This window comes from Anomalospiza imberbis, chromosome 15 (genome assembly GCF_031753505.1).
Source record: "Anomalospiza imberbis isolate Cuckoo-Finch-1a 21T00152 chromosome 15, ASM3175350v1, whole genome shotgun sequence".
Classification (NCBI taxonomy): domain Eukaryota; kingdom Metazoa; phylum Chordata; class Aves; order Passeriformes; family Viduidae; genus Anomalospiza; species Anomalospiza imberbis.
Genome location: NC_089695.1, coordinates 9,906,463 through 9,931,394, shown reverse-complemented (window position 1 = coordinate 9,931,394; position 24,932 = coordinate 9,906,463). Strand labels below are relative to the sequence as shown.

General features: G+C 46.3%; 1 protein-coding gene across 2 annotated transcripts; it reads right to left on the bottom strand.

Moving 5' to 3' along the window:
- Nucleotides 1–1,032: 1,032 nt before the first annotated feature.
- Nucleotides 1,033–24,317, bottom strand: TGFBI (transforming growth factor beta induced). Of its 2 annotated transcripts, none has more exons than XM_068205784.1 (17): nt 24,289–24,317; nt 18,381–18,479; nt 11,813–11,877; nt 10,802–10,959; nt 9,686–9,850; nt 8,841–8,987; nt 8,008–8,149; nt 7,240–7,452; nt 6,964–7,101; nt 6,578–6,723; nt 6,276–6,412; nt 5,631–5,761; nt 3,608–3,732; nt 2,588–2,690; nt 2,310–2,389; nt 1,910–1,934; nt 1,033–1,743 (listed from the first exon to the last, which is right to left on the bottom strand). In XM_068205784.1, the coding sequence occupies exons 1-17, from the start codon at nt 24,300–24,302 to the stop codon at nt 1,688–1,690; spliced, it is 1,944 nt and encodes a 647-aa protein (XP_068061885.1). In that variant the 5' UTR covers nt 24,303–24,317; the 3' UTR covers nt 1,033–1,687. The 2 variants fall into 2 exon arrangements, with proteins under 2 accessions (XP_068061885.1, XP_068061884.1); XM_068205783.1 differs by lacking the exon at nt 24,289–24,317 and adding an exon at nt 22,715–22,898.
- Between the last annotated feature and the right edge of the window lie 615 nt (nt 24,318–24,932).

The window sequence follows — 24,932 nt, the reverse complement described above, 5'->3', positions numbered from 1 at the left end:
TAGATGGGACTGCTCATGGTTATTAAGCTCATCTAAGCAGATTCCCCTACTCCTGTCTACTCAAGTGGCTTCATTTTGCAATGAAACAATTAGTCACCAAGCCAGATGCCAAGAAGCTATAAACAAGGGGCACTCACCTAGATGAGGAGCAGACCTACTTTCCACCCTTCCAAGTTGTGAGGACTTTATATCTCTCAATTATGAAGGAAGGAAAAATAAAACAGAGCAGATTTGACATGGCTTTCCCTCTTTCTCAGGCTTTGGAAGGAACAGTAATTAGTTTAACAGCAAGAAGCTGAGCTTCTCCCAAAATCCAATCCCCTGATCCAACTAATCTGCCTTGGGCTGCTGGGATTAGGTGGCTGAAAGTGTTCCTCCTCAGCCTGAAATACCAGGACTGTATCATACTAAAATAACAAATAAAAATGAGGGGGATGAGGAGAGGGGTAGTGAAGAAGAGAAATAAAAGAAGAGATAAAAGAAGAGCTGGGTATTTTCCACACATTTGAGTTATGCAGATGACTCCAAGCGTGTGGGGTTTCAGTTTGGGCTTTTAATAGAAGGAGAGCTATCAGGGTATTTCTCTGCCAGAGCAAGCAAAACAATCTGAGTCTTTCGTCTTTCTCTTTTTTGCCTCCTACTCCTGGGTTTCACCAAGGTAATAACTACCAGGGAGTGAATCTAAAGCCATGATGGGGAGTAAATGCTGTTGGCAGCATGGAATGTGGCACTGAGCTCCAGCTGCCAGCAAAGGTGGCTGAGCATCCAGCAGGAAGGATGTGCATGGCTGCCCTGTGCTCCTTGGAGAGTGACAGTGACTGCTCATGAAAGCACCAGCAAAAAATGATGCCAGGCCAGGATCAGAGAGGAGAAATGCTCTGCCATTCCACTCAAGTAACTGTTAGACCCATCAATGCTGATCCAGCCCTCCTGGATTCAATCTGATTCCCCTCCTTCCCAGTGCTCAGGTTTGATCACCTGGTGCCATCAGGCAATTCAAACCAAGAAAAAACCCAACCAAGCACTGTCATGACTTTTAATATTTATATTTTTGATTTTATTTTTAATTTTTATTAAAAAACAACCATTATTAAAAATGAATCATTTACTGGAAGGCTTCAGCCAAGGAGAACTCTCATTTTAAATCTCATGAACAAAATGCAGCACAGTTATAACCCATAGGCACAAAAAAAAGACCCCAGTTAAAAAAAAAGAATACTTCAAACCATAGCTTATAACTATGCAATTTTCTCAATGTCAATAGAGAGAATTTTGTTAAAAGCCTGTAGATCAGAATGTCATGGAAGACTTGTAAAATCCAAGGGAAGAAGGAAGGACATGCTTGTTTAAAAAAATAAAAGGCCCTTGGATGTACCTATCAAGCCCAAAAAATTGAAAGTTGGTGAATAATTTTATTTTAAAAAGAAACAAAACAAAAATGAAACAAAACAAACAAAAAAACCTCAAAACATTTCCTTGGTCTGGGAACTTTAAAGTCAAAACCAAATAAAAATGGTCTTAAAATATATACATATATATGGCTTTTCATTTTTCCTATCCATTTCATTGCAAACAAAAATAAATTTAAGGGTCGTATTTGGTTTTAAAAACGGTTCTGTCCTTCTCTTCAGCTGTCAGCCAGAGTGGATGGGATGGAGGCACTGACTTGTGGTTGCTCACAATGGGCTCAGAATCCCCCAGAGTTCTCTTTCATCCTTGCCAGTATCCGGGAGTAAACAGGGGCTGCCAAGGAGAAGAGCAAGTTGGGTGGGCAGACACAAACCATCCCCCTGCCCCTCTCCTCCCAGTCATGCTACATCTTGCTTAGAGCAAGAGAACAGGAGAAACCTCTCTTGAAGGGATGGGGGGACACATGGAAATTAGAAATGAGCTGGAGAAGTTGTTTTACCTAGTCGAGGATTCCTCTGAGAAACCTGCATGGAAAGAAAACACAGGGTTTGCATAAATGCAACACTCCAACAGCCATAAGAAGAGTTTGCATGTCAATATAGTTATCCTTAGTCTCCAAAAGCTATGGATAGATGACTCTTCATTATTGGAAGCTGATATATAATAGTACCATGCCAAGGTTACATTCACAGTGTGCTGCAAACTGAAGCTTTGTGTTGCAAAATGTATTATTATTTATTATATTATTAAATCATGCAAGAAGAAAGGGTGGATCATTCCATGGAACACATACACTGACTTTCCTTGGAAGTCAGCATATGAATGTAACATGATCTTCCAATAATTATTACCAAAATGCATTTTCAGCAGTTTTACAGTGAGAGGTTTTTCCCTTTTACCTTGGATAATGCAGATGCCTGTTTGAAGATTTCTAATGCAGGATCTGCAGGCTCATCACCTCTTTCTTGTGGCCTCGAAGCTAAAGGTGGGACATTGAGAGCATTGAAATATTTGTCAGAGCATGCAGGCTGCTTCCTTCCACTATTTTCTGCTGAAAATCCCACAACAGACTAATCTCTCCTCATCCAACTGAAGCAATTGCCCCACGTCCCCATTCCCTCCCAAAGCAGTTTTGCTGTAACAAGGTTGCTCTGGACATTTCTCACCATGCACCTACCCTGTGGCTGTAAGACAGAATTCACAGCATAAATTACACCATTTGTGGCCATGATATCACTTTCAGCAACAGGCTCCTTGTTGATATGTATTACGTTGTTCTTCTGTTCAGTAAAAGAAAAAATAAAAATGTAGAAGATGAGAATCTTCTGTTATTTCCAATGTTATTTTAAAAAAACCTTCACTTTGCATTCATTCATTCATTTACTGGATGACTGAGGGCATTTTCATTCCTCTTGCCAATTAAGGAGACTATAAAGACAAATTATAGCCTGAGCAGTTTGTCCTGGAATGGCTGGCAGGCTTTGGACTTCCTCAGTGCAACTGGCTGGGAATGCTGTCCCATGGCAGCAAGCACATCCACCAGCACCCTGCCAGGGGGAGGGCTGTGGAGATGGGATCGGGACAGGGCAGAGCAGGACTGGACATGGGAAGAGTCCAGGATGCACGCTGGCCAATTCAATGCACCTGGAAACACAGTCCCTTCCATTTTTTTTTTTTCCCCATTGTGTTTTCTTATGCATAGAGTGGGCCATGATTGCTTATTTTCTGAAATGATTTTTTTCCTCAGTAGAGGATCCTACATTCCCTTATGTAGTGTAGAGTTTTTGAAATTAAATTATATATCTAAATAAACTCTGCTGTGCTAAGGGAGCTCATGCAGAGATCATTTTCATAGCACAAAAAGATATGTGAGCTGAACAAGCTATTCATTTCATTTATTTATGTTTTTCCCCCCATGACTCAGGGTTAAATTTATAGCAGCTCCTGGAAATCATTTACAACTGGTCTTCTGGGGAGAAAGCTGAAGCAAACCACATTTCATTCTTCCAGCTTGTTGAATTGAACAATGGCAACAGTCCCTCCAGTACAGCCCAGAAAACACTGGTGGCACCGTGCACACATTCAGGAGATGCTCCCACACCATCCAAATGAGCACAGACATGCTTTGGTCCATGACATGGACGACCAAACACTGGGCAGCCCTGCTGACCACAGAAGCCCATCTGAGGTGACTCACCATGCTGACTTCCAGTTTGTCTCCCTGCATGGATTTCAGCCTCACCAGGGCAGTGACCGCACCGCTCACCAGGATCTCGTCAGCCACGTGGAACTTGAGGATGTTGGCAAGCTCCTTGGCATTACCTGTGGGAAGAAAACCTTTACATCTGCAAACCAGCATCAGCACTTGCTTCCCATATCTCACGTGCTGGCATGGAATTACTTGGAAATGCCACAATTTCCTGGAAGTGTGAAGAACAATGTAAAATTGAAAAAAATAAACCAAAACCAAAAAGCCGGCAGAAGGACCTGGTATGGGCATTGAAGCCATTCCTGCCCGGGCAGGTCAGGTTCCCAAATCCAGAAGGACACTCTCCCAGTGTCCCACCTTGGTACCTACCAAGCCTGTCCTACACATGAATTCTCTCTTTCTTGGGTTTTCATCCCTCATTCTCTCACTGTGCCAAGTGAGAACCTGCTTCTCAGAATGAACCTGCTTCTCTTGCTGCTTTCACTTCCCAGGGAAGTCTGGGATGGGGTGGGGAAAAACCCATGTGAAATAAGGAAGCAGATAGGGCATTCTCGTATTTTCAAATGTCACCAAGGCCAATGTCACTTGGCAACAATCCTCACAGCTGGGTAGGAAGGGGAAAAGTGCAGGAGAAGTGACACTAATGTCTCATGGACTGATGCCCTGATACCACCCCACCCCACTGAGTCCCTACTCATACAGCTGTGCTTTGAAACAGATTTTAGGAAGATAAGGTGCTTTCCCTGCACTGTCTATTTTCCAGAAGAGGTGCTGATGTGCACAACACAGGCCAGTAGCACTTCTTAATCTTCTCCTTTAGAGGACACAGGGCCACTGACAAGCCACACAGACAGACAGAGTCACTGACAAGCTCTACAGACAGCTTGTGCAAAGGTGGCCTCCATCCACAGAGCAGCTCCCTCAGCAAGAGGGACCTTTTCTTTCAATGCTTTCAAAGGCTGTATGCAAGCTTTTTTCCATTATTGTTTTCCTAGGGTGGCCATAGTTCACTCTGAACATCCTCACCAGCACAATCCACTTCTTCATCAGAGGCGTAAGCTAAACATTTGTGTGAGAAAAGAACATCTGAAGTGTCTACATCTGGGAATCTTCATTCCTGGAGCCATTTACAATGGCTGCAAAACACTTCTGAAATATTTATATATTAAGTGTAAGACTGGACTGATATTACTGGTTCCTCATCCCTGCACTTAAAAGGATAACCAGCTACCATGGGCAGATGCTTCCCAAATTATGACGTCAATGTTTGGCTGAGTTTTAATGACAAGAAGATATTACATTCAAATACCTGAAATTGTTTCCAACCACAACCAGTTTTCAACATGAACAAAATAAAAGATCATGCTGCTTATCCAGAAGGGAGTTATTAAACATCCCCGTGCTTTTTTCCACACCCAGCCTGCATGCCTTTGCTTTTCAGGATACTGGTCTTCATCTGAGCTAGAATGGTGCATTGTTGGCTTCCCAGGATTAGACTGGACCTCCTGCTTTGTCCATGTACATGAGAAGGAGAAACAGCCCCAGCCTTTTATTACTTAAATTTCATACAGTGTAACTTGAGGCTGTATGTGGATCATGTCTTCTCTTTGCAAAACTTACTGCAGACACCCTGATCCTGTGTTGCCTAGAGTCACATTCTCACTTCTTTCATCCTTGAAAAAGGCAGAGGCCTTACTGGTTCTTTTAGAAATATCTGGGAGTTATCTCACTTACACCACCAGTACAGCCAAATTAAAAGTCACAGTGCGTTTGTGACACACATTACAAACATATCTTCCAAGAACACAGGCAGTATAAGCCCCACATGGGGAATTCAGTGCCACTCTCTGCATCCTCAGCTTCTGCTCATACAACTCCATTGGGTAGGAAGCTCATGCTTCCAACAAGCAGAGCCAAAGAATGAGATACAGCAGAGAAACTTGGCCATTCCTCCCAGTATCACAGCAGTCACACACAGCAGCTTATCCCCTAAATGTTCTGAGATGCTCACCCAGCAGTTTGTTGAGCTCCCCCTGGGGCATGGCTTGGAAAGCTTCGTTTGTGGGAGCGAACACCGTGAAGGTTCCCGGCCTGTTCAGGTTCTCTGTCAGCCCTGCAGACTGGATTGCAGCCACCAACGTACTGCAAAGCAAACATGCATCAAATGCTTCACTGCAAAACACTTCATTGGTCAGCAGCATGCTGGGCTCAAGAGAGAGCTGGGGAGTTACAGTTGTGAAATCCTACTGGGGTTCCAGCAAATCAAATAGCCAAAATGGTGATTAGGGAGGAAATGAGCCTGTGGAGTCCAACCAGAACATCTGAGAGGTAGCAAAGCAACTTGGGAGAGCTGACTCCATGGGGACCAGATGGCATGGGGAGTCAAGAGAGGTCTGGCTACAGTGGATCTGATGGGCAGAGATGGCTTCAGAGCCAGATTGTTATGGTATTAAGGGAACCACTTATTCTTGGCTCACAGTTGATTGAGGGTTATTTGAAGTTTCACTCCCTGTAATTTAGAGAGACCATGGTTTTGGATGATCTTTCTATGCTGAGAAAACATATACATTGTCATGACTATGATCCATATTAAATATAAACTGCTTTGGCAGCTGTTCTGATTCTAACTGGCACTTGGGAAGAGCAGAAAGGTCACCTGAAGCGATGGTCTGCCTTGAGAACATCCATCACTGAGCCAGTTGGAGGAGTCAACATTTTGTCCACACTAAAGAGGGTCCCAAACCTTCCCCTCTTGTCATGGGCAGCAATGCAGGCATTTTCAATGCAAAGGTTCTGCAAACACAATCATAGAAAGGAAGGCTTCATTAGAATATGCTTCAAAAGAGAGATGTTGGTACTTTCCACAATGCTCATTTCCACTTTTTACATGATAGCTGTAGCATTGGAACACTGAGCATCACCCAGCCCCATGGAGCACAGCACATGGGAAGGACTCACATTGCGGTACACAAAAACTCTCAGCTCCTTGTCCCCCAGAGTCTGCAGTTTCTGTCCATGATACAGATATTTAGAGGAGAGCTGGTCTTTTACAATGTGGTTCAGAAGCAAGTTTCTCATGTTGCTGTCAATAACGGGGAGTCCATCTGCAGCAAAAAAGTATGGAAAGAACCAGTGATTCACTTAAAATGGCTATTGAGACACTAAAAACCATTCAAATACAGAGCATTATCCACATCAGTTTTAGATTGTAAACCTAGATGCCACTGCCTCAAGGCATTTGAGAGAGGATTTGCATACTTGTGCACTGAAATTTGGCTGAAGACTGTTTGAAGGAGATCTGTGGCCCAAACTGATGGAAGAAAGGGATTTAATCCCTGGTTTACCTTTGAACACATTATTCACTGGGGCAAGGAGGGTGACTTGCTCACTGCCAGTTAGATGAGAACTGAGACCAGCTTGTCTGAAAAGGTCTGTAGACTTGGAAACTTCAGATTCTTGTGCCAACTCAAACACAGTCTTAGCTGAAAAGAAAAGCAATACATAATAACCTTGCATTAAAGGTTATTCACTCATCACTATGCCCTCTAAATCCAGGATTTCCTTGGCAAAACAGACAAAAGACAGGCAGCAGAAAGAATGCTGCAGAGAGGCACCAGTACCTGAGTCTGGGATCAGCAGCTCATTAACAAAATGTACAACGCCGTTGGTTGCCAGGACATCCTTGTTGGCAATGATGGGCTTCCCGTTGAGGGTCAGCTCTTCCCCACTGCAGCCCACGTCCAAGGTGGTTCCTTCCAGAGTCTCCATGGTCAGGCCAGCAATGATGGCCTCAGCACACATGGCTGACTTCAGGATGTGATGGTTCAGCAGGTCTGTGAGAGAGGAGAGTGCCTTAGTGAGCTGCAGAAACCAGCTATGAAAGTATTGTGGCTTTCAGGGATCCATTTCAGTGGCCAGGGTGTACTCCATAAAATGCAGTCATTTTAAATTGAGCTGATTTTAATTCCACAGCCTGTGAAATAAAATGTCTAAAAAGAGTCACTTTTTATACAGTTCTGCCAACTTCAAAAGGCTTCATGTGGGTACTTGACTCACTTGTCAGGAGAAGTTACATTGATTAGATTCTACTTTTGTTGCATCTTGCTGGATCAATAGAAATCATCACTGCAAAAAGTGCTAAAAAAACTCAGAAATGGGACTGCTTCAGCTCCCACATCCATATCTGGATTCCACTCCTGCTATGTCTACACATCTACAGCCAAAGGGAGCTTGGCTGTCCAGTTATAAAAGATGGACTCTGTCACATCTGTTTAGTGCAGCTATTGTCAGAGTGTATCAAAAACTGTTAACTTGTCCTTGAGAAAAAATTTAGAAGAACTGAAAAATACTCTTCAGTCTCTCAATAGCCTCAGCAAACAAGCTCTTACCCCTCAGGGCTTCTGGGTCTCCCAGGATTCTGTTCAGTGTTTCTCGTGGGATCTTCTCAAAGGCCTCGTTGGTTGGAGCCAGGAGTGTGTACTGGCCTTTGCTTTCCAGCAAGCTGCTGAGGTCAGATGCAGCCACAGCAGTCTTCACAGAAATAAGGAGAGAGGGAAAAACACATTCAGCCAGAATACAAAGGTCAGAAACTTTGTCCAGGGACACACTAATGGCCAGAATTATTAAGGCTTTTATAATTTCATAGGACTTAAAAAAATTCCTGAATAGCTTCATTCAGCACTTTGGTCCCTTTAAAAATTTGACCCACCCCCATGGTTCTCTGGTGTTTCAGAAATTTGAGTACAAAAACCCTTTTTTGGCAAGACTGAGAGCTAGTTTGAATACCCAGATATGCCTGGAAAGCCTCACAGTACTTCAAGTGAATAATTCAGATCAGAACCCACAGCTGGCTAACTGCAAATCCCCTGTGCATTTTCCTTAATTTGGCAAATACCAAGGCAAATAAATCAGGACACATCAAATTGAAACAGTTAACGTCTCCAAAGGCTAAGACTGCCCTACAAGAGTGAGGAGACAGACTCAGTATCTCTGTTTTCTGAGCAGCCATAGAAGGGTGACAATTATTGTCATAAACCCCTACTTGCACTGATAGCAAACACTTCTCTTGCTAAATCAAAAGGAGCTACATTGGTACAAGGATTTCATCAGCAGCTCCAGGGTCACAGCCCAAAACCCTGGCAAAGCTCTTCAGGACAATTCATTGGGAGTGGGATGCCTGAGCATCTCTAAGGAGACGTGGAGCAGCCATGTGCTGACTGACCCGAAGGGTTTCCAGGCTGTCCTCAGTCTCAATGATCTGCTGGATGGTGTTGGTGGTGGTGGCGATGACTTTGTCGATGACATGGACCACTCCGTTGGTGGCGTGGTGGTCGGCTTTCAACAGCCTGGCACAGTTCACAGTTACAATCTGCAGAGGGAAAGACCCATGAGTGTTACATGCACTAAAACCAGAAGGTAAAGCAGCCTCTGCTGCTTTTCTATTTCTATTTCAAATGCAGCGAGCACTAGATTGAGTAAGCAAGAGCAGGAGTTGTATTTCCTTAAAATACACAACAAAAGTGAGATTGTTCTATCAAGAATGTTTGAAATATTTCAAGTTTAAAGAGCTTTGAAAATCATTAGTGGTTTTGTCTACCTGCAAGACCAAGAAAATAAGCCAGAACCAGTACTTGGGCAAGCAGAGTTACACATCGGCATGGGCAACTGCCCTGCAACAGCATTGAGGAAAACATCTGCTTAAAAATATTATTTTCAAGCTCCTTCATAGTATGTATCTTGAATCAATAGCTGTCAGCTTAAGCTGACTCTGGAGGTCCCAGGAGTCCTGGAGGTCCCAGGACAGTGTAGGAGCTGCAAGGCAGCTGGAAAGCAAGCCTGCTGTGGGTAGGTCTAATATGAGGAAGAACTTCTTTACTGCAGGTGACCATACACTGGAACAAGTTGCCCTGAGGGTGTGGGGTCTCCCTCATGGAAACATCCAGAACCATGTGGCACAGCCTTGTGCCGTGTGCTCTGGGATGATCCTGCTTGAGCAGGGAGGTTGGACCAGGTGACCCACTGCAGTCCCTTCCAGCCTGAGCCAGTGTGACTCTGTGAACGCCTCACCCCGTTGGGATAGTGGTGGATCTGGATGGGCAGGTTCTGGTACATGGAGTTGAGTGTTGTCCCGTGTTTCAGATCATCCGTGAGGACCCGTTTGTCCACCATGTGGTAGCGGAGGGCGTTGAGAAGCTCAATGTTAACGTTACTCACTAAGGAATCCAGAGTTTCCTGAAAATCAGAAAAATCAATTCTTAAGTACTGAGTGCAATTAGGCATCTGTTAGAGAGTACCAGGAGGTCTGGCTGCTCCCAGGGTGCTCCCAACATGGGAGTGTGGGCATGAATATTAAGTGATTCATTCAGCCTCATGCCATTTGTGTAAATTAAGAGCTCAGCTTTCTCAAATCTTTATCTTTTGCCTTACAAAAGCAGCCAAGAGCTCTGACACCCAGTCCTTGTCTCACAAAGGGATGATTGCAGCTCCAGAGTGGGATCATTGCATTGAAATGAGCAGTAAGGCAACAGGACCACTGACAAATACACTAAAAGACCTTTCCCAATAGCATCATCCCTGCGAGGGGCTCTGCTGGGGCATTTGGGACAGAGGCTTGGCAGTGGCGAGACCCATAAAAATCCCCCCTCCCTGCCCTAGTAGTTGTTCTTGTTCACAGGGATGCTCCACTGGGATGGGAGCAGCAGCAGGACAGCAGTGACCACTTCAGGAGGGGAAATAACACATGACATGGAAAGAGAAAATCAAAATGAATGTAAAGGAAATGTATATCTAATTGAGCATGGGACACAGTCATGTGGGACTTACTGAGACTCCAGCTGGGACTGGCTATTTGTACAAATTAAGAACAAACAGAATGGCAATGTAAGGGTCAACAAGAAAACTGGTAAAGGAATGGGAAGCTTCTTGCTGCAGCTCTCAGTTCAATCTCTAATGGTAACAGGCAGGGAAAGCTGAATGAGGGGGTTTCTATATCCACATCTCTCTGGTGATGGGATCCTTCAAAAGCAAAGCTCTGGAGCTGATGAACCAGTACAATGAAAACCATCCTGGAAATCCACAGTCCTTCCTCTATCAGTACTATGTCTGTCCTGCCAGACCCCTGCAGAGCTGGATCTCCACTAGGGAAAATCAGAGGAAGAGGAGGAAGCAGAGGAATTATCTTACAGCAGACAAGGATGCCCAGGCCTCGTTACTGGGAGCAAAAATTGTAAAACTTCCAGGTCCTTCGATTTCTGGCCTTAGGTTGGAGCGGTCGGAGTAGAGCTGTGTGGTGGCAGACCCAACTACTCCCAGGGTTTCATAGATGTTGGAAAGTGGCAGAGCTGAAAGAAGAGAAGGTTAAGTCCCCAAAAACATCATTCCTCCTCCTGGCTGAATTAAAGCATAGCTGGTGAGTTTAAATGGACTTATTCTGGGTTTGTACAAATGCGATTTAGGCAAGCAAAGCTATTGATTGCTTTCACCCAATCCTGTTTGTATTCAGGCTTTTGGGATTTGGTGTTGGACACTGCTGGTCTCAGAGTCCACTGACCAGCCCATGTGGCTAACTTGGAGGAATCAGACTTTTGCGGAATGAAGTGTTCTGAAAGCAAAACCATAATATGACTTTCTTCAATAAACCCAGTTTATTCCCCCCCAATATGGAACTGTATTTTCTCCTAAATAAAACTTTGCTAACCCCATGGTTGCCAAAATGTCCAAGGCCGGGTTGGACAGGGCTTGGAGTAACCTGGTCTAGTGGATGGTGTCCCTGCCCATGGCAGGGGTTGGAACCAGATGGTCTTTAATGTTCCTTCCAATACAAACCATTCTATGAATCTATGAAAATAAAAATGAGCTGAGATTGGCAGAGCTGTCTATTACTCTATCATTCCTCTGAATTGAATTTCCAATACAGATATATTACTTGCTGGAATAAGTAGTTCCCTATGGCCTTCCCATGCTCGATTAAGTTCAATTACATCCCAGGTTCTAAGTTGTCTGGAACATTTAGCATGCTTTGGAGCTGATCTGCCTCTTGGCTGGTGCTCCACCAAGTCCATTTTGGACTTGTTCATGGCAATATTGTGCAGAAATTGCAAAAATCAAATCCACTTTGACCAATTTTCTAACATTTCCCTTTACTAGCAGCTGTATAATTTTAAGAAGTCTAAAAAATGTCAAACATATTTTTACCAGCTGGGCAGCCTTTTTCTCCAGGAACTTTTTCATATCCAGGACAGCACTCGTAACTGATTACTCTGCAATAAGAGGTGGATACAGCAGATTAATCAGCAGTGTCTCACAGCTTTTTCTCTATTTGATATAATTCTGGGTCCATCCATACTGGGGATGTTTCCAAGCAGACTCTCCATTAGAAATACGGACTTCAACAAAAGACTAACCACACTTTTATCTCCTTCAGGGCTGCGTGTTGCCAGTTTCTCCACAGAACAAAAGCAGACAAAATTTCTTTTCAAAAATACACTTTTCAGGAGACTTTATACAAACAGTGGGTGGAAACTGATTCCACAGTCCCAACAAGACTGCCAGTGCTGGTTCATCTGGGCACATTTCCCATGGGATTTGGGGATCTCCTCGGCTGACTGCTGCTGTCACATCTCATCACTGTTCAGGCAACACCCACAGCTCCACCGTGGCTGTGTGACCAAACCAGCCTCTCATTTCACCCTCTTTCTGTCCACCACCAGAAGTTATTTGCTTACTTATGGCAAAACCCACAAGATAGACCTGGAGGGAAAGGAGAACCCTGTTCTCAGATATGTGCATTGGCACAAGGACTTGGGAAAAGCCCTGCAAGGAGAAACTCCACCAGGGGTGGGATGTGCATCCACAGGCAGCCTGGGCAGTACCACAGCTCAGCTGTGTCCCTGTGAGCAGCCTCAGAGCAGCACTTCCTTCTGACTGGCAGCACTTTGCCCCTGTAAAACCAAAGGGGTCAGAGGCACCATCCTGGGCTGTCTTGCTGATTTGCAGACCCTAAATAAGCACGAGCTGCCTGAAAACTGTATCCATCATCTGCAGCTCAATGGGAAACAATCATCTGATTCTCAAAGGGAACATGGCTTGATATTAAGAGGGAGAAGAAAAAAAATAAAAAAGGAAAAGGGAAAAAAATCATTCCAGATGTTGCCTGCTTATTTTTCCCAGGGGATTCTTTCACCTATTGCTCTATGCTTGGTGTGAAAGTAACAAGGCCACCTGATTGATTGATTCCCAGGGAATAGGTGTTCCTCCCAAGGACAAGCATTTCCTCTGTGCTCCCAGCTGAATTTGAGACAAGTAGGATGTTGTATTGCCGAGGGTCAGCACACTCACTCAAAGAGAGAGGAAAATCCTCCAGCTTCAGATATTTGTCATCATTTTAACAAACAGTAGAAATGCCTGGGGTTTAATAGGGAATTCTTCAGGGTAATTAAGAGCCAGAAAGTGAAACAAATACCTGCTTTTGTGTGACAGAAGCAAATAAATTCTGTGTCACGGTTTCCTAAGAGAATTACAAACCAAACCCAGACTGATTGTCTAGACATTATATATTCCATGTGGGAAAGAGTTTGCCTAAAGCAATCCCTTCCTTTGACTACTGGAGATCTTAACACCCTGCTGCTCTGCTTTCCCAGCCCCCCTGTCTTGTGTTTATTGGAAACACACACTTTCTTCCCCCACCACTTCCCTCCCCTACCTCAAATTTTTCTTTTTTTCACCCTAGAAACTAAATCCAGTCTAGACAGTTCCCTTGGTTCAGACCTGTAATCAAAGATGAAGAGCTGATTAAAGAGAAATCATTCCAAAGTGCTGATGAAGCCTTTAAAAGCCTTATAGATCAACTGGAGATTAATGAGCTGCTCCAAAGGGGCAGGACATGGATGCACACAGCCTCTGGCACACTGGCTCAGAGCTGCCCCTGCTGCTTGCCAGGAGGGGAGGGCACAGGGAAGGGATGCAGATACCTGGTCAAGTGGAAGGTGTCCCTCCCATGGCAGGGGGGTGGAAGTGGATGGTGCTTGAAGTCCCTTCCCAGCCACACCATTCTGTGATTCCATGACTGCACCTCTTGCTTTTCACTGGGTTTGTGGGCATCTCCAGCAGGAAGAGAAGCTCATGGCAAGAAGAACCAGGGAAGAAACAGGGCCAGCTCCACTTGGGCAGGGAGTCCCTCAAGTCCCCTGTCTCACTCTCCCTCTGAAGGTGGCCTTCAGCATCACCTGGTGTGTGTCTGCACCATTCTGAGCTCTGGCAAACTGCTGCAAAGGGCCAGAGGAACACAGAGGTGCTCAGCCAAGGGTTGGCACCTACAAGGAGCTAGAGATGAGGGTCATAAAACACAGCTTCAGCTTCACAGCTTCAGCTTCAGGCATTTGGCCTTCCATGGCTGGTGGACCAGGAGGAAACAAAAGACCACTCAGCCCACACAAAGGCACCACTGAAGGGGGCTGCTCAAGAGTGGCCCTAGGACATGTCCCAGCTGGTCCTGCAGCCACCTCCAGCCCTCAGAGAGGAGCAGCAGAGCCGTGGCTGAAGGATGCTCTGCATCTCAGTGCTGTCTTCCCCCGCACATCCATGGGGGAGGGAGGCTGCTCTTGACACATCCTGCTCCAGCTGGGTGAGAGCCACAGTCTGCTGCCCAGGGAGGAGAACTGCCCTTGAGCACCTCCCAGCCACTGCTCCACACCGTGGGTTCTGCACAAAAGCCTTTGGAATTGCCCAGTCCCTCCCTGCTTCTGCTGTGTGCTCAGGGGCCACAGCCCAGGCACCGGGACACAGCGGATGCCAGCGATGTGGGTTAGGTTAGCACTGCCCTCACACAAAGGGCATTTGTCATCCACTCTGCAACGCCTCAACCACAATTTCCTGACCTCCTCAATGAGTAATTTCAAGTCAAATCTATAGTTTTTTAGCCTCTGGTTTTGAAACATTATTTCTTTCATGTCTATTTGTGTCTGCCTGCAGAAGAAAGCTCCTTTAGTTAGGCTTTTATTAGTCATTGTTCCACAGCTGTTGCATTCTTAGGAGCTGAAATTAAATTTAAAGTGCATTTTTCAAGGTAATAAAAATAAGCTTAAGCATATATTAGTGAAAAAAGATCCATTTGTAATAATTTCCTGTAATAAAGCCCATATGTTTTGATTTTGTAAAATAAGTGCCAGTAATTTTTTTCTAAACTGAGGAAAGTACATCACACGAAAAAAGGAAAGTTAATTTAAAAGGGAAAAAAGGGAATCTATTAATGGGTTATTCCTCAAAAAATAATCAAAACGAAAATTTATGAGTTGCCTTCATTCTCAAGGCAAAACAGTGTATGGAGATGTGTTCCATTGTAACCCCAACTCTGGAAGAATGAGTCCAGTGCAGAAGGGAAGGAGAAAAATATAAAATATGCAGGCAAAATTATGAAAATATACTCTGAATGAACTATTTCTTTGACTTTGGAATAACCAACAGTGGAAAGTTACCTAATTACCAAAACACTTTTGTCTCAAAACTCCTTGAAATCAAAGCAGTGTCAGACTTCTTGCCAACTATCTTATCTCACTTCATCAGCAAAGATAAAAACTCTACATAAATCCTCAACCTAATTTCTCTGTAACTGTGTGAGCCAATACTTCAGCAGAGGAAAAAAAAATATTAAAAAAAAAAAGGGCAGATAAAGAGGTAAAAGTCTCCTTCTGATGCATGAAGTAAAATTTCCATTGTGCATGAACAGCCCCAGTGGAATTACTCCACCCTCATGGGCCAGAAAATGCCTCTCAACCATCAAATCTGCAAAGCCCCCAGAGTCTCCCCACCGAGGTGTAACCCCTTTGTTTGTGCCAGCAGCTCAGCATGGCTCCTGCTGCTCCCCAGGTCACTGAGCCACTGAGCCCTCCCAGCCTGCAGCAGCACCCAAAGGTGAGGCACACAGAGCCAAGACTGCAGACCAAGCACATCTGTGTTTTTCAGGCTGGCTTCCCTTGCTGCTCCAGTCTCTCTAAGCCTCCCCATGCAGGATGTGGTCCTCCCACAAGGAGTGAAGTTATGCCACAGGCTGCAGCATCTGTTCTGCCTTCCTTGCTGAGGGATGAATTTCTCTGCTCAGAGCCAGCTCTGCAGGAGCTCAGCTTTGCTCCTCAGCAGTTCACTGACCTCCCTCCCACTACCTGTTTGAAAAGGTGCTCAGAGCAGGAAAAGGAAAGAAACCAAAGCATTCAAACCTATCGTCCTAGAGACTGGCATTTTCACCTGCAACATTCACAGCTTGTGGCACCACTGATCCTCTAAGCAAATACAGGGGAAACAGCCAGGTCAAACGTGAAGTGGATGAGATGGGCCAAGTGTCTCCTCCCCAGGACTGCTGCTCTCAAGTGGGAAAAACCTTTAAGGAGGAGGACAAAATGACCATGCTTATGCAGCTCCACCATCCCCCGGGGCTGATGGGGGGGATGCCCCTGCATGTGAGAGGACCACCCACACAGCTTTAGGAGAGGACTACTGACTAGAGATCCCAAGCAAAGGTTGGATCCACCCAGTTATGATAAATGTGCCAAATCCTGATTTTTTTCTAGGATTTAAGGATATTCTCAAAACCTCTCATGGACCAGCTTAGTCCAACAGGAAGGGCCAGTTTGGGGGTTCATGCTGAGCACCATCAGCTGTGCCCACCTGATCTCCTGGGCTCTGACACCTGAGCACACCACAGCATCAGACTCCTGACACTGCTGTAGGAATTTGACTGCTACAGCATAATGCCTCCTGTCCTTTATAGTCCAAATGACTCCTGATTGCTTCCATATGCCAGGCACACCACTCCAGTGGGAGCCATTCAAGCAAACATTTGTAATCAGAGCTGTCCCAGGGTCCCCCGGAAAATCTGAGTCAAGGCACGTGTCTTTTGTTCTGCACCAGCACTGCTAAAGGAGAAAGCAGGGCCCAGGCTCAGGAATGACTGGGAGGAGAGAAGACAATAACACCCATTGTGGAGATGATGTAAAGCAAAGAATAGTGAGCAAATTCTGTGGATAATGGAAAGATTACCTCATAGGTTAACATGCAGGTTAATGGTCTGTGTGCTTTTCTCTCAGTGATGCATCACTAGGTGAGACACTTGGGTAAAAGCAGAGAAAATGAGGTAGAAGAGATCACCCCGTCTCCTCAAATGAAATAATGAAACACTGCCAGATGCCAGTTATTCCACCTCCTCCTTGAGATAAGTGGATGATTTTGTCTGTGTCAAATACAGCTGCACACTTGGTTTACATTAGGTTAGTTTCTCACTTGCTTCAGAGCTAAAGAAATCCGTGGCTGGACTGCTTTGCCTTTCAGTGACCACAGCAGCAGAACTCTCCCACATCCACAGCTGAGTCGTGTTTTCTTTGGAGACGTACTGAGCTACTCTGTTATCAGAAAAGGCAATGATAAAAGGCAACTCGTCCATTTCATGTCAAGAAGAACCATTATTCAGCCAAGATGACAGCCTGAACTCTAATCACCCAAGCTAAGCCTTCCCAAAATTTTGTTTGTAGAATTAAGGGGAGGGGATCTGGTTGCTTGTTTTTACAATATTGCTTCTCTTTTTTTTTTTTTTTTTTTCTGAAAAGACAATTGGACATAAGGGAACCAATAGTACATGCACACTACATGGTACAGGCAGCAATATATCCACCTGAAGTACAGAATTTTCCTCCTTAGGGCAAATTCATGTGAAGTACAATGAAAGGCCAAAAGCTGTGCACAACCATGACTCCTGGTTTGCTTCCCTCCTCCCCCACACCAGCAGCACACATGAATCCTGACAGCCAGGTGTCACAGCTAAACCAACAATGGCAACCCAATGCTGCAGTGAAGAACAGCATGTTGCTATAGATCTAATTACAATTTACACTGAACCATGAGGGAAACAAATGAGATTATTTTCTTCTCTCTTTTCTTGGCCCTGCAGATCCAGGATGAGACCTGGCTCACAGCTCTGATCCCACAGCCAGGACTGCTCAGGGAATCTTTGCACTGAGGCTGGGTGTTGTGATGGTCCATGCTGTGGGCCAGCAAGGGAGTCCAAAAGCCCAGCCTGGACTACAGCAAGGAAAAGATTCTCTGCTCCTGCTCTACAGCCTGGCAGATAGTCAAGCATGCATAGCCTTAATTATCTGCTGACTGCATCTTTCAAAAGAATGTCCCGAGGCTGCTCACACAGATTCTTCATGCAACAGCTACTTGAATATTATTGTTTGCAATGTTAGATGTGGAATTGGCCTGCAAGTCTGATTAACTTTCCTGGTGGAGTCAGAGAGTGTTGGCTAAAGCTGACACCTCTTTCCTTTTATTTGTTTTCCCTTCCAAAGCAAACAGATGGAGATGAATTTTACATTCTCTCCAATATCAATCAGCTCCAGGCTGCCTTTTTTTCCCCTTATTTATTTCTTAAATGTAGGCAGCATTGAGCCTATCATGGGGACAGACAGTACTAGAAAACATCTGGCACACACTTCATTACAGCACAGAGAGCTGTATAAGTATATATAGAAATGCAATTAGAATAAACCATCAGGGTTTACGTTTACGTGGCACTTTTCATTCTAAACATCAAAGTTTTTTAGAAAAACAAATATTTCTTAGCGGGTAAAAAGCTAAAACAATTTTTAACACAGACACACATGACACGCACACCATGGGCTCTGACATCCCACATCTGCTGTCTGCTTCTGCCACCCAGCACCCTCCTCCACAAGGGGGTCTTTGGGGAGACCCTGTCTGGCACTCAGGGACTTACGTGGACTTCCCGCAGATCTTCCTCTGGTACCACTGCTTGCAGTTGGTGAAATATTTCCTGTTGGTGCCGATCAGCTTCTGCACCGCGCACACGTTGGGGCTGCAGGGAACAGAGCAGAAGAGGGTCCTGTAAGCCTCCCTCCTTCCAATGCTGACCCCCAACACACAGCCAGACACCACCTGACAGGGCCTGAAAAGCCCTGCTGGGATGGCGAGGGAGGAAACCTTGAGAGCTGCAAGTCAACTTGCTCAATTTAGGCCTAAAATGAGTATCATGAAGTGGAGGAAGCAGTGAAAGAGATCTCTCCTGACTCTGCCAGAGCGTCTCTTTCTTCACTGAGTACAAATTCTTGACTATTTTCCATGTTCCACCTCTCACCAAAATATAAAGAAATTAAGTAAAAATCCTTTGGTCAGAATTTCCATGGTGAGGACCTACTTAAAATTCAAAACTCAGCTAAAACCCAAGAAAGTTATGCAATAATACAAATCCTTGCAAAATAAACCATTATTTTATTGTCTAGGACATAAAAAAAGATAAGACACATATTGATCAGTCTACAGACTTGCATCAAACCCAGAACTTTGGCTGTATGATAGACTCAGCAAATTCTGGACATGGATGCTGAGCTGAATGAGGGGGAAAGGAGTAGTGGCATTGCCCTCCCCTGTTTCAACACACCAGATATGACAGCACAGATCAAGAGGGGCTGCACCAGCCCATAAGGTACCAAGAGCTCCTCCTCAGCCAAAAAACCTGGTGGCTGGTGTTCCATGTGTGAGTAACCCTGCTGAGAGCTGACTGCAGCCCTGCAGCTTTCTAAGAAGTGGTATCACCGTGAGCAGAGATGTGGTCAAGCTGGAGCTGGGAATTTCTTTGCTGCTGGTTTGGCCAGCACAGCATTTCCTTGCACTGCCTGGCTCGCCATCTCTGTGGTTTGTGGCCAGCAGCCCTGGCCACGTGTGTAGGCAAAACATGGTCAGCACAAAAAATATGATTTATGGATCTGGATTGCAAGGCCATCACCTGCCTCTGGGCTTCACCAGAGGTGTAACAAATGCTCAAGCAGGTGGAGGATGCTTAGCTCAGCTGAGGCTGGATTCCCAACACCACCACCATGTCCCTGTTGCAGCAGCATCACTAAAAGTATGCACAGTACTGGCTGCCAAGCAGATGAAGGGAAAACAAATAATTAAGCAAAACACATAAATCATCACTTCAGCCTGTCAGAAGTGCTCTGTGCTGTCCAAGGCAGATTTTTCATTTGCACAAACGACATTCCCAATGGGGTCTGGAGATGCTCTTGTGAAGGTCTTGTTGATGTGCTCAGGAGAACAGGCGGCCGCCGATGTCCCGCTGCGTCTGACCGAGGCGCTGCCCGCCTGCCCCCCAAAATGAACAAAAGCAGAGTTTGCAGCCCAACCACCAAGTCCTTCTGTGGCCGTGCTTGCTTTTCAGCGGCATTCCAGAACGGGCCAGCCTGCCATCATTAGTATGAGTTAACCTGAGGGTCTCCTATACGCTGGCTGACTCCAGTGCCAGCCTCCGCGGGAGCCTGGCTTGCCCTCAATGAGCCTTTGTTGGTCCGGCTGCCGCAGGGCCCTGCAGAGGCGGCATCCGACCCTGCGTGTCCCAGGCACCTTCATCCAGCCCCGAGGGGAAAGAGAGGACCTGTGGGACCTGGAGAGACTCAGCTCATCGTTTCTCTTATTACTGCCACATCCAGTAATGGTAGTTTGTTTCTTCATGAAAGGATTTCAGTCCGTTTCTGTATATAAGGCAGGGAACAAGGAGCAAGAACCTACTGAAAAAAGGTTAGAAATCACAAAACCAAACTTTCAGCTGGTGCAAACTGGCCCAGACTCAGCAACTTCCAAGCCAAATCATCACTTAGAGAGACGTCTGTGCTCTCTGACTCAGCCCACCTTGGCCACCCGGCCCTGCCGTGCCGAAATATGGTTCCAATTACATCGAAATTCCAAACCTTGCCTCGATTTTAGCATCTGGCTGACGGCAGTGGACAATCCCTCTAATATTCATCTTGACAAGCCTGGCTACTGAAGGACTTGTTTGATCACTTCCCCCACATCCCCAGGAGAAGCCTGCCAAGAAAACCCTTGTGCCTCCAGGTCAGTACTTAACTGCGTTGCTCCCTCCTCCCTGCCTGGGACTGCAGCTCTGCAGGGCTGCTCCTCCCTCCCCGACTTATGGGGGAAAATTTCTGTCCAGTTTTTCCTCAGTGTGGAAAAATCCCTGCTCAGGACGGTGTTATCAATGATTCCCGCAGGCACGCTGTAGTAGCGGCTCCCCGCATTGCATGTTCTGGTTCCTTGCCCAGTCTGGCTTAAAATGAATTTGTCAACACTCTTCCCTCTCCTCGTTGGAGTTCATCACCTCTGCCATGCCGTTCCCAGCCAGCCGCGCTGACTCCAGGATAAAACTGCCTATTGTTCCCCTTCAGCCAAAGCCTTTTGCTTGGCAGCAGCAGCTGGGAGTTGCTGGGACAGGGGCTGCCCTTGGGAAGTGGCTGAGAAAAGCAGGACTTAATGTACAGCCCCAGATACCTGCAATGGCTGTGGCCACGGCGCTCCCCAGCCGCACGTTGTGCCCACAAAGCTGGCTGGGCTTGGGAAGAGCACTCCTACATTTTCATCTTCAAATGTTAATGTTCCTTTATGCACTTCTCAGCTCCTCTCAATGACTTGAGCTGGTTCATTTTAAAAAAAGTTAATTAAGACATACAAGTTTTGCTGTAGAGCCAAGCTCTGCCTCCCAACTTGCCCTCGGCTCAATAGGGGCATTGATGGTGTGGGGGATGCTCACAGCAAAGGGTGGCAGTGCTTCTTGCACATCCCTCTGGAGCTGGCTCCTGCAAGCAACACAACACGCCCCACATCCAGGATGTTTTTGGCTGGTTTTGTGCTGCTGTATCTCTTTGGCACATCATTAATCAATGCTCAAAATTCCATGTATGTTCAAAAGTTAGCTTGGTATAAATCACTCTCTCCATCAGAATGGGAGCAGTGAGCAAAGAGCTGTAGTCAGCTACACTGGGTTTATCTCAACTCAGATGGAAATTCTGGCATTCCAGTTCCTTGTGTTTTCCAAAGATCTCTGGCACCAGAGTGGACCAGAATCATGTCTTACTCTGTGCTTCTGGTAATTGTGCAGAGAGAAACGTAACAAGCTTCTCTCTGCAGAGATGAGTGCACTGCTTTACACCAGGATTGCCCTAATTTATTCAGCCTGACCAAACTTCAATCTCAGGGCTATCAGCAGAACTATTTACTTCGTTTCACATCACACAGAGATGATGAACAAGATTCACTGTATTTCTACGGAAATCACTGCAATTCTGGCATTACTGACCTATTACAAATAAATATCAGCTCAGAATTTGCCTGTTGGATTGTGTCCCTGATCAGGCATACAAACAACACACCCCTTGTCATAAATTCTGACCTAGATCCCTGCCAGAGAATGTATCAAATTGCAATATTTAAATCTTGGGAGTTTTTTTATTTAAAGCATTTCAAGACCCTGCTTCCAGCAACGAACTTAAACAGAAGCTTCAACTCAATCACTGTCACCATCCTGAGAGATGGAAGCCAGCTGAAAGGTCTTTTATCCTTTCACCATTCCTAATTCTTAATATATTTTAAAAACAGTGGGAACAACTATTAACACAGGGTTAGTTTTCTGCCTATTAATGAAGACTCAAAGTACTCACTCTGTAACAGGCTGTGTATCAAGCAAGAGAGGTCTACATGCATTTTTCCTTAGGCCTTGTCTTGTAAGGTTTATGAGTAAATAAGTGATTATTTTTGTCAAGAAAACTTCTAAGACTAACTGAGGTTTCCAGTCAAAGAGTAAGTTGGTGCTGACTCCACAGAGACATTGAAGGGATTTTCCTTCTTTTTCTTACAAATTCATAAAAACGAGAATTCTTTCCACAAGATCTTTAATGGCTCAGAATCTAGGGATTTTTATCCCCTTTTCCCTTAACAGAGATAAACTGATAAAGAAGCATTGAAGGGTCTGAACTGACATCTGCAACACTAAGTTCCGTGATGGAAAAGGGGAAAAGTTACCGAAAGAAAAAAGTTGCCAGGGGATGAAAGAGGAGGAAATGAAAGCAGCGGTTACCGAGAGAGCTCCCCACGGTGCCCGCACGGCCCCGGCTCGGCGCCGCCTCCGCGCCCGCACAAAGACCCCGCGGGGCTGCGCGGCACGGGCGGCACCGCACCGGGCGCATCCCCCGCTCCCGCCGGACTCGGGCAGACGCAGGGAAAAAAGGTTTACAAGAGGTTTCCCCCCTCCCTGCCTCCCCTTACCCGTGCTGCCGGCCGCGGAGCCGGCTGTGCTGCAGGACCTGCTGGTACGGGGACTTGGCGGCGGCGGCGAGCCCGAGCGCCAGCAGCAGCAGCGGCAGCGGGCGCGCCATGGCCGGGCAGCGGGACGGGACGGGACGGGACGGGACCGGCACGGCACGGCACGGCACGGCACGGCACGGCACGGCGGCAGCGAGCCCCGTTAAATGCGGCGGCAGAGCGGGGGCGGGAGCGGCCCCGCGGGGGGAGCGGAGCCGCCCGGCCCGGCCCGGCCCGGCGGGAGGGGAGGGGAGAGGGGAGAGGGGCCGCCCCCCTCCAAGGGCATCCATCCGTCCCGCCGTCCGCCCACCGCCCTTCCATCCCTCCGTCTTTCCACACGTCGCTCCGTCCGTGCCCCGGAGACCCGCCGCGGCGGGGGGGAGGCAGACAGGGATGTTTTACATCCCCCTTCCCAGACCATCGCTTCGTCTTCAATTTCTTCTTCATCCGGACTTTTTCCCTCCATCCTCCCCCCGTCGGGACTCAGAGCGGGTGTCCCACCGACTCCAGCCCCTCCGTGATCCTCCTGCCCGGGGGCTCTCCTGGTTTCAGCCCAGCCCTGCCCGAGCAGGGCGGAGATGTCACCCGCGCTGCCGCCCCAGGTCCCCTCAGTGCCTCCCGGTATCGACCCACTCCCAGCCACTTCCAGCACTGGCAGGGGTCACCCTCGGCAAGAGATTTCTTGCTGCTTTTATACCGAACCAAATGAAAGCAGGAGCTCTTAGGCCGAGAAAGTTGAGGGTGTTCAGTATGGAGAAGAGAAGCTTCAGGGAGATCTTAGAGACTCTAACAGTACCTAAACGGGGCTTACAAAAAGAAAAGAGAGCAACTTTTTATATGGGTAGGTAGGACAAAGGAGAATGGTTTTAAACTAAAAGGGGAGAGATTTTGATTTGATATTAGGAAGAAATTCCTCTCTGTGAGGTTGCCCAGAGCAGCTGAGGCTGTCCCATTCCTGGAAGTGTTCAAGGCCAGGTTGGACAGGGCTTGGAGCAACCTGGGATAGTGGAAGGCATCCTTGTCCATGGCAGGGGGTTGGAACAAGATGAGCTTCTAAGTTCTTTCCAAACCAAACCTTTGTGTGATTCTATGATTCACTGCAGCATCCCAGTGTTTGTAAAGGATTTGCTCTGATTGGACTGACATCAAAGTAGAAGGGTTCTTTCCTCCCTAAATCTGCCTGGGAAGCAAAAGGGGTCCTTTGGGGCCACTTGCCCTAAGGGATAGATCTGTGCAAAATCCTCCTGTGGCTTTTCAGACTGGGCAGTGGCCAGCAAGGGCAGCTGCTCAGCAAAGGATGGGAATTGAAATGTGTCCAGCGAGCAGCTGCTGAGCCAAAGAGAAAAAGTCTTTAGCAATATCAAGCACTTTAAATTTACAAAGATTTTTCCCCCCACAGTAAATAAATCAGATCTGCATAAAATCTATTAATGCTTATTGGAAAAAATTCATTAAAACATTTCTCAGTCAGGTTTCCTCTCCCCCAGGGAGTGTTTCATTACTTCCTCCATCTAAATAGGTAAATAATGAAATCTTACCTGCAAAGGCTCATGACTCCAGCATAAAAGATAAGAAACAGAGGTCTCAGGTCTTTCTGAGGAAAAGGTGGTGTTTTAAACCCTCTTGAGCATTGCCTGAGAGCCTCAGATGCACCTCTATAAAATGGAGGCAATTTTATGAGCCTCTGGTTCTCTGTTAAAAAGAGAGGAGTGATCTATGCTCTGCCCAAAAAGGGGTGAGTGACTTGGTTCCCTGGCTCTGGGCAAAGATTTTCAGCTGTGAAGCCTGATCTGATGGTTGTGCATTTTTCCAGACCCCTTGGTCTAACTCCTCCTCCACAAGCTACTGCAATTTTTTTTTGCCAGGGAAAGGCTTAAAACTCTTAAAAAACAGAATGAAAAGCGGAGGGAAATCAAGCAAAGGCATTGCCAACTGCTGAGGCTTCTGAAAACAGCAGCCAATTAAAATTTCCCTGAAGAACATCAAAGATCCCACATGGTGGCAGAGCCAAGCCCCTGGGTGTAGGCTCCTGCCTTGCCCCCACGTGCTAGACTGCTGTTTTGGGAATCACAAGGTCCCTTTCACTCACAAAGCTGGTTTATAAATGTATGAGCTTCTCTCCCAGACACACCAAGGAGCAGGAACCCCAGGTCCTCAGAAGAGCATCTTTCTCCAGGAGCAC

Bases quoted from the DNA above. Each gene is read 5' to 3' on its own strand.
- TGFBI (XM_068205783.1), bottom strand. From the start codon at position 22,824: ATGGCGCGCCCGCTGCCGCTGCTGCTGCTGGCGCTCGGGCTCGCCGCC. The intron at 6,724-6,963 runs GTAAACCAGGGA...TTTTTGCTGCAG, and splicing joins AGTGAATAATGTGTTCAAAG to ATGGACTCCCCGTTATTGAC. The intron at 2,691-3,607 runs GTGAGTCACCTC...TTTACTGAACAG, and splicing joins ACAAACTGGAAGTCAGCATG to AAGAACAACGTAATACATAT.